Source organism: Camarhynchus parvulus, chromosome 4A, assembly GCF_901933205.1.
Source record: "Camarhynchus parvulus chromosome 4A, STF_HiC, whole genome shotgun sequence".
In the NCBI taxonomy this organism is placed as follows: domain Eukaryota; kingdom Metazoa; phylum Chordata; class Aves; order Passeriformes; family Thraupidae; genus Camarhynchus; species Camarhynchus parvulus.
This window is the reverse complement of record NC_044600.1, coordinates 18,133,179-18,145,288: the sequence shown is the minus strand read 5'-3', so window position 1 is coordinate 18,145,288 and position 12,110 is coordinate 18,133,179. Positions and strand designations below refer to the sequence as shown.

At 47.2% G+C, this 12,110-nt stretch overlaps 1 protein-coding gene across 7 annotated transcripts in view; it reads left to right on the top strand.

Moving 5' to 3' along the window:
* The window catches only part of ARHGEF9 (Cdc42 guanine nucleotide exchange factor 9), a 207,146-nt gene that overhangs the window by 186,914 nt on the left and 8,122 nt on the right, over positions 1 to 12,110 (top strand). For all 7 annotated transcript variants that reach the window (XM_030967639.1, XM_030967637.1, XM_030967638.1 and 4 more), the window contains 2 exons: positions 5,590 to 5,833; positions 6,479 to 6,547. In XM_030967639.1, the coding sequence (XP_030823499.1) occupies positions 5,590 to 5,833; positions 6,479 to 6,547 (313 nt within the window). The remainder of the gene's footprint in view (positions 1 to 5,589; positions 5,834 to 6,478; positions 6,548 to 12,110) is intronic.

Below are 12,110 nucleotides of genomic sequence, written 5' to 3'. Positions count from 1 at the left end.
TGTGCTCTGCACTAGTGGGGCAGAAAAAAGTTAGAGATGAAAACTGGAGAGAGGAGAAGCAGTGCAGAAGACAAGGAGGACTCAAAGAGCTACTGAACTGTGATTTACAGGTGCAATACTGCAAGATGTCTAAATCCACTCCAATAGGAGCCTAATTTGTTGTGGGAGCCCATCCCAGTGTCCAGGTTTTCCAATAAAGCTCAGCCTTGCTCTCCTCATGATGGCCACGGAGATTTCTTTCCTTCCAAGCACAGTTACCTGAAGCCACCTTCCCCCTTCCAGGAGGGGACAGTGGTGGGGTGGGGGCAGAGGGGGTGGCCCAGGCAGGTCCCAAGCATGGCCACAAAGCCCAGCCCAGCACCCGGAGAGCAGAGCTGTGGGGGGCTTATGTAACATGTCAGAACTTTGCTTTGTGCTCTGTCAAACCACTTTTTTTTGGCTTCATCTTTTCCCTGTGAATCCTCAGTACAGATTACGTGAACAGACTGCAGAGCATTATTCAGAAGAGCTTAATTAACCTCAGCGAGGGGAAGAAAAGGAAATCGTAGAAGCTGTAGGGTAAAAAAAGATCATATTTAGACAAATAAGTGCAAATGACCCAGATGCATCAATTTCCTTCAGAGGCAGGCAGGCAGGCTGGGTGCTCTGCAGAGGCTGCAGGTCTGTGCCACTGCTGCTCTGCTGCTGGCCCCACTCTGCCCCAGGCCCTGCTCATCCCACTGCTCCCAGCCCTGCCCCATCTGGCACCTCCTCTCACTCCATCCAGCTGCAGGAGCCCAGGAGAGCAGCTATTCCCTGTGCAGGATTAAGCACACTCAGATCATCTCTGATGGATGTTTGTCTAACCTTCTTTTGAAAATCCCCCAGGAATGCCGTCCCAAGACTTCCCTACTTTGTCTGTTCTAGGGTTTAACTACTCTTCTTGATAGAAACATTTTTTTTCTCAAGTTTCTAATCCTGTTTTCCCTTGTGGTAAATTAAGCCAAGCCACAATCAAAATGGAGAATAACTGATCACCAGCCTCCTTAAAAGAGGAGCAGCTTTCCCATACTGGAATACCAACAGCACATTCCTCCTTAGTTATGGCCTTTGTAGGTTAAACAACTCAATTTCTTTGGCCTTTCCCCACTGATAAGGTCTTGAGAGTCTTTTTTGGGGGGTTTCTGTATTTTCTTGGACTTGCCTGATTTAACTACAAGAAATAATCTTGTGTGAAATTCAGAACTGGCCAGTGCAGAGCAGCCCATGGTCACCCTGGTTGAGACATAGGCAGGATAATAAACAGGACCAAAGCAACAGAGCCAGCCTGTGAACAAAGCTATATCCTAGAGATTAATAATTTCTTCATTTTAATTCTCTCATTTATTCCTGGAAAACTGTTGGAAACCTGGATGCTGAGAATTTTAAACTTTCTGGGCTGTAAGGTACAGACCCCCAAGAGAACACTGCATTTGACCTGAGGCTGTGGAGAAGGCTTCCAAAATTGATTAATAGCACTGGAATTATAGGTGTGGAGTTTGAATAGAAGTGTGTAATGTCACAGGGTAGAAAACTTAGAGTTTAAGGGTCTAGAATATAGCAATATATATAAGGCAAGATGGAGGTTTTAGGGTGGTGGCTGGTTGTTCTTCTTCACCTTCTTCTCCACCTTCTTCTCCATGGGTTTGGGTGGTTTTGTGCAATTGGATCAAAAAGTCTGCACTGCAGGACATGAGTGATTAGTTATTGGGTTAAAATAATTTAGGTGTCATTTCTTAATTTAAGTTTAGCCTTAAAAGACCTTGTGGAGAAAGATAGGCATTTTGTAGCTTGTCAGTAGAATGCTGTAGAACTCCTGAGTTGTAGGACTGTGATATAGATAAGAAATAATAAATATTTGGGTCTGAACACCAAACACTGACCTTGACAGAGGCAGAATAGAAGTTAAAGAATCAACATTTGGTGGTGCCCCGTGTGAGGATTGAACTGAGGACCTTCAGAGATAACCAGGAGCAGGAGCAGCATTCCTGTCCTCACAAAGCCAGAGCTCCCCTCAGCTTCTGCAGCAGATAAATCTCCATTTTTGTGCACAGATCTGCCTTGTCCTCCTGCCACACAGTACTTACACCAGGCTGGTGGAACAATCCATTTCCCTCCTCAGCCTCACAGTGCTTTCCTTAATCTCATTTTTTCCTTGGCTCCACGGAGATGCTGGGAAAAGGACAGAACTGTGCTGGACACAGTGGTGTGAGGAGCACAGGTTCCTGTCTGAGCACTGCTGCTGCACCTGGCAGAGCACACAGCAGCATCCCTTCATGGCTTCTGTGCTCTCTCCATTTCCTCTTGTCCATGTGCATAAAAAGCTCCTTAAGACAAGGGTTTGGCCTTGTTTGCTGTCTGCTCTAGGCCTGATGAGTACCTGCATTTTTTTGAGCTCACTTACACTGCAAGGTCTTTGAAGAGGGCCATGTTTCACTAAGGAGCTGAGTAGTGTCTTTTCTTGTTTAAAAGCTGTGATAAAATAGCCATGGATCAAATAATTATTGTGCTTCCCATATTTTGGGTGTTAAAATTTAGTCAGTTGGGAAATAATATCCATTCACTGAGTGTTGGCAAGAAGAAGGGAGAATTATAATAGGAAATGCTGAGCCCATTAAAATGAAATTATCCAGTTACAGTTGTTAATCTGTGGGCTGAACTTTCTGGAACCAGCTGTGGACAAGGTCCTCCATGTCCAGGCACGTGCTGTTCATGAGATGTTTGTGTGGGGAATAAAACCTCTTATAAATTCAGGGTACCAGTGTGGAGTTCGTGGCCAACAAGTGAGGAATGGTTTTTCTTCTAGGAAGGCATTGGGAGAAAAGATAATTAATTTCTTCTGGAGTCATTATTGAATTCCTTCTCCCAGTGACAGTGGAAGTGGCAGACAGGAGCTTTGTGCTGTCGCCTTTTCCTTGCTCAGGTCAAGACCAGACCACAGTGTTTCCTCCTCTGCAGCTGAGCTGCTGCTTCCCCAGCAATAACCTCCGGGGCCATTTCATCTCCAGATCACTTGGAGGATTCCATTTTCTCCTCACTGCTCCTTCAGGAACTCCTGGGCAGCACCTTTATCTTCACATCCAGTGCTCAGCAGCTCAGGAGCCTCCCTGCAGACGGGGCAGCTCCTGCTGCATCCCAGGAGGAGAAATGTGTGTCCAAACCCATGGATTGTGTCCTCTGGAAGCACAAAGCTGGTAAAGCATTCCCTTGGCAGTAGCTGTTAAAAATAGCTCGTAATGTTTTCTGAGTCAAAATTGGAGAGATAAGAGGGGGAAATGTGTTTAGTATGTGTAAGGAAAGAATGCACATTATTTTTATTTATTTATTTATTTATTATTATTTATATTCAAAAACCTTAAACTCCAAGTTTTCCACCCTCTGATATCACACACTTCTATTCAAACTCCACACCCACAATCCCAGTGCTATCATTCCATTTTGGAAGCTTTTCCAGGGCCTCAGTCAAATGTAGTATTCTCTTGGGGGTCAGTGCCTGTCAGCATAGAAAGCCTAAAATTCTCAGCATCCAGTGTTCCAACAGTTCCAATTTATCCAGGGATAAATGAGAGAGTTAGAGTGAGAGAAATGAAGAAATGATTAATCTCTAGGATTAGAGATTTGTTCACAGGTTTGTTCACAGGCTGGCTCTGTTCCTTTGGTCCTGTTCATTATCCTGCCCAAGCAGTGCACAGAGCCTGGGATTTTCAGAGCTTGTGATTGTTGATTCTTGAATACTTTATGAACAGATCTCTGCACAATCATGAAGATTGCCTGGAAAGGTGCACTGCATCCATCCTCACAGGAGCGTGGTGTGCTGGGGCTGCTTCTGGAAGTTCCCAGCAGCAGTGGGAAGGGGAGCAGCTGCTGTGCAGCTGATGTAAGGAGCTCATCCTTGCTGCTGAGAGCTTTGCTAGCAGGTGCTCTTGAGAAGGTGGTGCAGATAAATGCTCTCCATGAGAACAAGCCCCAGCCTCCCATTAGACACCGTGTGTGGCATTGACTGATCGATCAGCTCCGTGTGGCTCTTGCAGCCTTTCCACAGCACCAAGGGAAAGAAACAATTGCCTAAGTTAGACGAGACTGAAATGATTTTCTGTTGCCTATTCAGCCTGAAATACCTTTTTCTTATGTTTTGGACTATCACTATTTCAGGCCTATACCAGAGGAAGGCTTTTGGTACAAGATATTTGTTAATGGAATTCCTCCCTCCCTGCCCAGAGCATTCCAGAGGAAGGAGTCAGGATTTAAAGCCTGTGAGCTTCTGGCCAGTCTTGTGATAGTTAATACTGTCTGGCAGATTCATGAGCAAGTTTGCTAAATCATTATGATGTGGAGTTTATTTTCCAAGATTAATTTGTTTAAAATAATACCTACTGCTTATCTTGAAATAGCCTCACTGCTAAATATTATTTCAATAAATAAATGTTGTAGATTGCCTTCATTTTTCCTCTCAAATGAATCCTTTGACATAGCATTTATCTTTAGGGCACTCTGAAAAATCCAAAGCTGTTTAGGTTAAATTGATTTAATATACCTAAATATTAAGATACTTTTGAGAATGGTTAGAGGAAGTAAATCTTAATTGTTTTCTGAATTTGGTTTTAAATAAATGGAATCACCTTGTGTGGCCATGACTAGAGAATTAACATTCTGTTTTCTGATGATCATCTTCTGTTATCTGAGATAACAGGGACAGAGCTGTGGGGCCAATGGGGAATTTACTTTTCCCTTCCCAATGCAGAGAAATGAGCTGTTGCTGAGAAACAGGGAATAACCAACTGAGAAAGGAGATGAGTGTGAACAGTTTGGTTGAAAAGGTTATAACTACCAAGGAGAGAAAAAGAAAAAAAACTAAGCTGGATCAAGAGGTTCAGTCCAGGGTGGGATGAGACCAGAGGGAATGTGTGTGGAAAACAGATCTGGACTGTGCTGCCAGAGCAGTGATGGCTCCAGGTGTGTGTGCACAGCCTGCTCAGCCCTGCCAGGCCCGGCCTCACATTTCTCACCCTGTGGAGCAGAACCTCCCATGTGGAAATGCTGGAACACGGCACCTACTCAGAGGCATTTATTTGTGCCTACAAACTGAATTTTGGAGCTCAGGGATTGTGGTTTGTTCCTCTCTGCCTATGCTTTGCCCTCTTTGGCCAACAAGAGATGTGTTCACAGAGGTGAGGCTGGAAGGACCTGACCAGGTTTCACCATCCCTTCTTTCTTTTCCTCAGCTTTTCCAGGAATTGAAGGATCTGACCAGTTTCACCATCACTTCTTTCTCTCCCAGGAATTGAAGGATCTGACCAGTTTCACCATCACTTCTTTCTCTTCCAGGAACTGAAGGACCTGACCAGGTTTCACCATCACTTCTTTCTTTTCCTCACCTTTTCCAGGAATTGAAGGATCTGACCAGGTTTCACCATCACTTCTTTCTTTTCCTCAGCTCTCCCAGGAATTGAAGGATCTGACCAGGTTTCACCATCATTTCTTTCTCTCCCTCAGCTCTCTCAGGAATTCCCTGCTGAGCTCAGGCTCTCCATGAGATCTCACCATGGTCCCTGTCTCCTTTTCCCTGTGCAGGATCTGATCCGAAGGGATATCCTGTATTACAAAGGGCGCATAGACATGGATAAATATGAAGTGGTGGATATAGAAGATGGGAGAGATGATGACTTCAATGTCAGCATGAAGAATGCCTTCAAACTGCATAACAAGGAGACTGAAGAAATGCACTTATTCTTTGCCAAGAAACTGGAGGAGAAGTTACGATGGCTTAGAGCTTTCAGAGAAGAAAGGAAGATGGTAAAAGAAGATGAAAAGATAGGTGAGGAATGTGGAAATGAATCTGAAAGGAGGTTGTTGGTAGTGTTTAATTCAGCCCCAATGTGTGGAGGAGCCCATATTTTCTTTGTTGGTAGAATTACAGTTTAACCTTGTTGAAATGTCCTTGGTTGCTCTCCTAGCCATAAATAGGTCTCTTTCCAGCCCAGTTACTGTTCTCTTGGGCCCTCAATAAACAAATTCTGCCCATAGCTCAAGCCTGGAGCTCCGTGGGTGTGTGGGAGAGGGAAGTCTTTGGCCATCCACCCTCAGGGTCTCCTGGCTGCATCCTCCTGCTCTGGTTAGGGATGTTTCATGCAGAGGGAAGCAGCAAAGTCAGTGGCAGCCCTTCCCTTGCCCCAGCCCCTAAACTGACTGTGACCATTGTCAGTCCAGGCTCAGATTGTTGCTCAGCTCTAAAGCACTGGGCATATTTATGACACTATATAAATAAAAATGTCTCTAATCTTGCTTTTCATCCAGCCCCTGCACAAGTGAGATTAGAAGGAGGCCAAGGAAGAGTTGATTTTCAGTAGAACACCCAGAGCATTCCGTGTTTGCAAACAGAGCAGAGCATCCCCCTCCCCAAAAGGAAGTGAGGCTTTGTGAGCAACCTTCTGAATTGTGTTTGCCGTGTTCCCTTTTCCAGGCTTTGAAATTTCTGAGAATCAAAAGCGGCAAGCGGCAATGACAGTAAAGAAAGTCAGTAAGCAAAAAGGTAACCGGCAACACGCTCTGTGCCTGGTGATGTGAGGGTGGAGCGGGCTGGGCTGAATCCTGCTGGGCTGGGATCCAGCATCCCCTCAACTTCCCCTCCCTTCTCTTTTTATATCAAATACCGTTTGTGCTTTGTATCCTTCCTTAATGTATCTGTGGGCCAAATTAATCTCTGGTCGAAGGTGGTTGAAAGCCAGTGGAACTGCACCAGAGATGAATTTGATCTCGTGTCTCCAGTCTGATGTCCAGAAGCTGTCCCTGGGGGCAGAAATCTATCTCAGTTGTTTATCTCAGGCTGAAATGGGAGTGAGTGCGGAGGTGTGTAGAGGTTCTGCTAATTCCCAAAGTCTCCCATTAGCAAAAAAAAAAAAAATTGCTAAAATGCTGGAACTGGGGAGGGAGTACCCCTTTCCTGCTGCTGGAAAGGAAAGGGACACTCTTGTTTCCTGGGGCTGCCTGTAACTTTTTTAAGACAGCACAGTAGCATCAACTCTAGGAAATAAAGAATTTTAGTAAAGACACTGTACCTCTGCAATGTCAGATTCATTGCCCCAGCCAGGCAGGCTGCAGCCAGCTGAGCAGTGCCCTGCCTGGTGTTAGGCAGAGCCTCAACTGGCCAAAGCCAGCTTAATTCTCTCTTGCAATAACTCTTGCAGCTACAGGTTTTGAAATACTCAACACAGAGGGAAGGTCAGAGAGCTCATTCCTCAAGTTCTCCAAAGCTTCACACAGTCTTGGATGTATTGATTTGTTACCAAAGTACCCTAGCACAAGTAGGCCTACAAGTGGGTTTTGAGAGAGCTCCTCAAGGCTTGGCTCAGGTCAGGTGCAGGCAGGTTGGTCCCCGCTCTGTGCAGATGTTTTGGGGGGTTTTGCAGAAGCTGAAGGAGCTCTTTGCTTTCTGCCTCACCTGTGTGTTGTCTACTGGCTTTGCTGGTCCAGGAGTGGCTTGCCAGGCCAGCTGTGAACTCCTTGGTTTGCTGTGTCTCTCCATTGTCATCAGTCTTCTCCTCTCTACTAACTTCTTCTGTTGTCTCCTGAGATGTTCTCTAAAAACTCTCCTGGCCAGATGTTCTAAGCTCAGAGTGTGCACACCCAGAGCAGGCCCAGGTGCCTCACAGTGTCCCCGTGCCCCTGTCACAGCCCCTCAGCACCTGCATGTCTGTCCCTCAGCGCGGGAGCATCCACAGGGCTCGTGGAGCTGCACCATGAGAGAGCCTGACTTGCATGACTGCCATGACAAAACCAGGTTCAATTATTGCTGCTGTTCAGTTCGTTATGTTATTAATTAATAGAGGTATTAATTAATAATGGTACTGTTCAGCCAGTAAGTGACACAGTTGGGAGGTGCCTGAGCATGCCTGCCAGTATTCCCACATAAATTACTGGACTTGCATCCTGACAAATACAATCTGCCTGACAGGACTTGTGTCTTACACAGCAATTGCTCTCTGTCTGCTCTCTTTGTCTTTCTCTCTCTTTCTCTCTGAGATGAAAAAGGAGGGGTTGTTATCTTGGGCTTCTCGGACTATGAAATCCATTAGCTCCTAAAACAGCAGTCAGCATTTCTGTAGTGAAGAACGAGCTCAGGCTGTGGCACTGGCAGTTCTTTTTATGGGATTAAGTCCTCGAGCCAGACAGAAGTTCAGTCACACCCCAGCCCTGAGTTAAGCACAGCCTGGTTGGTTTTAGGATGTGAAATCTGAAAAACAATATATAGGGTAATTAAAATGGTAGCTCTGTATGCTTTGTCCTACACTGTGGTGATCATAGCCCAGTCTCAGGTTGACTAAATTAAATATTGACACTGAGAACTCTTAGTTTTGTTACTCTGTGGTTTGTCCTGTGCCCAAGACCCCACAAGAGGCATGAGGCTGCCAGAGCAGGGAGCTGCTGGCACTGCTCAGAAGAGGGAGGTAGGAGGAAACCCCTGAGAGCTGATTTTTGGTGACTGATTTTTTAAATCTTGCCCTATGCATTTTACAGATATTGACAATGTTTTATTGTGCCAAGACCTTGGCAGCACCTGGGGCTGCAGGTGTGCCTGTGCTAGGGGCTGCTGCTGCTGCCTCTGCCCTCCTGCAGTGCCTTGGGAAGGGGCTTGGAGCTGCTTTTGGAGCATCAGATATACCTGAAAAGCAGGGAAGCCCTTCAGAAGGAGGAATAGGTCACTGAATTCAATAGAAGTATTTATTTATTTAAATGCAGGATGGTCTCAGTGGCTGCAGCAGGGCTTGACAGCTCGAGGTGCTGCCAGCCCAGCTCCTGTGTCACAGGATGACTATTACAGACTTGTTCCTAGATTATCTCACTTGTTCCCTGCACCTCTTAAATGGGAAACCATGGTAATTCCCCTGTCACAGAACACTTAAGGAAGAGAGAAAAGCCGTGAAGGAGGTGAAATGGAAAATGCAATCAACTTTGTTAGAGGTGAAGCAGAAAAACATTTTTCAAATAGTATAAACTGCTGCTTATTTCATGCACTGTTGTACCACACCTCCCAGAAGTATTGCTCTGGAGATGGCTGGCATGTGTTTGAGAAGGCATTTAAACCTCTGCTGGCTGCAGCAGGAGAGGGGGAGAGCAGCTGAGAGCAGCAGAAGAAACCTTAAAACTCTGCTTTTTAAACTACCAGGACCTTTATCCAGGTGATTAAGTGAGAACACTCTCTGAGTATTTTGAGAAGTGTTTGATGCCCAGCTGAGGGTGCTGTGTGGGGCAGCAGCCCCCTCGTGGCTCCCAGGTGTGCCCAGCAATGTGTGCAGGGCCAGGCTCCCTGCCAGACCCATTTAATGATGGGCAGCATCCCAGGATTTGCACTCCTTATTGGATTGGGCAGGACATAACAATATTAGACCAGGTGCCTTAAGACAGCATTAAACCAATTTTTGGCCTTCTTTATGTCCATTAGACACCAGTGGAGGGGTGGTGCTGGCCCTGCACCTCAGTGTCAGAGAAAAGGGCTGGTGGCTGCTGTTTGCCTTTTGCATTGATTGTTCAAGGTTTTGCCTCTTGGTTCTGCCCTTCAGTGGCAGCGTGGGAGCTGGCAACAGAATTCGGTCCGGTGTCTCCTAGAAATAGTGAAGTAACAGGAGAAATGGATTTGTTTTATCTTAGAAAAACCACCAAAGGCCCTCCCTGGAGCCCTTGGCAGCTGCAGCCAGGCAGGAGGGCAGGGCCTGTGCAGAGCCTGGCTCCCTCTGAGGGACAGGGCAGCACAAGGGTGGCACTGGCCTCTTCTGCCAGCACCGTGCTTGTCAATGACTAAAGGTGTGGAAACTGCTTGGAGAGTGGATCCCTTGTGGATCTCCAGTCCTTTCCTAATGTAGGCAAAGGTTAATGCAAGGTCATTTTTCCATTTCTGAGCATTTGAAAGCAGAAGCTTGTGGAGTGCCTCTCTCCATGAGGGGCCTCTGTTCCCTGGCCACTTGTGACCCCCCCTCCAAGGGTTGGTGTTTGCAGCCTGCAGGAACACTCGGTCCCTCTCTGATCCCCAGCTCTGTCCACATCTGGCCCTTTTCAGGACAGCCTGTCCCCAGAAGGGATAATGGTTCATATTCCCAGCAGCCAGTGGTGTCAGGGAATTAGAGATCCTTCCAGGAAGGAGACTCCATTCTTAAAGCACCATTGCCCACCTCTGGAAAAGGAAATGTCTGTCGAGATTTAAATAAGTGACCTTAATGTGAGCTGGGGGTGTTTCCCACCTCAGGAGAGCTCTTGAGCCCCACAGTACACCCAGCTCCTCTCCCTTCCCCCAGGAGATGCCTTCAGCCCTGACAGGTCTTTGGGATGAGGGAAGCAGAGATTCAGCCAGCATCACCTGAGATGCTGCCACTAAACCTGCCCGTGAACACTCAGCCCTGCAAACCCAGCAGGGGTTAAATCATCAGCCAGCATGAACTGCCTTGGCCTGTCACCAAACACCTCTGAATCACCGGATTTTCCTGTTAATTTATTCCTTTCTGATCACTAGAGCTCACAGCCAACTCTGTCATAAAAACCCTGACCCAGACATGCAACAGCTTCTCTGACTTCCCACACTTCTGCACTTCTGCTCCCCCGGCAGGGCTGACCGGGGTCCTTCCCGTGCTTCTCCCGGCTGTTTAATCCCATTTTATTGCATCTCCCTTGCTGAGGAGATTGCCGTGGCCCTGCCTTGTTTCCCCATCGATTCACACGTGTAGGCACAGCCTCGGGGGATTGCAAGAGCCTGAGCAGCCCAGCCCAACTGCTTGAAAACAAAGAGGGGCATTTGCATTTTCGGATAATCAGGGTCACTTCCCTATTTTTGCAGCACAGGAGGTGAAGGAAGGAGCTGATCGTGTTGTCAGTGGTATTTCCCCACAGATTCAGGGCAATCTCAGAGTTTACCCTATTTCTGGTAAAATCCAGACCCTACCAGTGGGTCCACGAGCACCATCCCACTGATGGCATCTGGAATCCAGCTGGGATCCTCAGCCTCCCCCAGGAACCAGTCAGATCTACCAGCTAAGGCAAATCAGGAATAAATCCTTGTCTGGGGGGCCTCTGAGGATGGTGCTGGTGATATTTGCTGAGCAAATCCCCCAGAGCAGTTTTTAGTGAGATGTTAATGGCCCTCGTGGGAAGAGCCAAGGTGTTGACATCGATGTCATGTTGAAATTCCCAGTGAAATGAGTCTGTGAGCCCGGATACTCCTGCACCTTGAGTTTGGTGAGGGGTTTTAGGAAGGAGCTGCTCCCCAGAAGCTGCAGCAGCATTCCAGGTGTGAACTGATCCTTTCCTGTCAGGAAACCCAGGGAGTGAGCTGTGTGATCAGCCTGGAGGAGAGGCAGGCTGTACAAACACAGGATGGCAGGAATTGGTTTTCACCCAGCTCTGATGGATAAAGCCCCAGTATCATTTATTCCATCTTGCCTCGATTAGCTTTTCTTATCACACGAGGAATCATTATCTTAATGGCTGCTATAATGACATCAGGCTGCAGCAGCAGACTTGATAAATAGACTCCAGAAGGTCGGGTTAGCTCAGTGTGTGTAGGTAGATGTTGTGGTTGTCTGGGGAACATCAGGGCATGAGATGACTGTTTCCTCCTGCATTTCTCAAACTGCAGCCAGCCCTCTCCCTCCTGAGCAGAGAAGGGAGGTCCATGGTTAGAAAAGGGAGCTAAGGCATGTTCACCATCCCTGGGAATAGCAGGGTCTGGAGAGAAATCCTGGCTGTGTGAAGAGCCGTGCCTGAGGCACCACCGAAATTCCTCTGGGATGGGCAAGTACAGCAAAGTACTGTTGGGTGATTGAGCAGGGAGGTGTAAAAGGAGGAAATCCAGCTGGTCAGGACTGCCTGGGGAGGCAGAGGGTTCCTGTTCCCAGCTCCATCCTCACCTTGGGGACAGCCAGCTCCAGACACATCGTCCTTTGCCGGCCCCGCACGGGGCCCAGGCAGTGCTGGGGCCGTGCTTTGAGATCCTCTGTTGAAATGTGCTGAAGAGGGCAAAGGGCTGGACCCACCCAGCCAGTTCTGCTCTTTTCTTTAACTTAAACTCGTTGATGCGACAGGAGTAATTAACCATAGAACAATTAGTG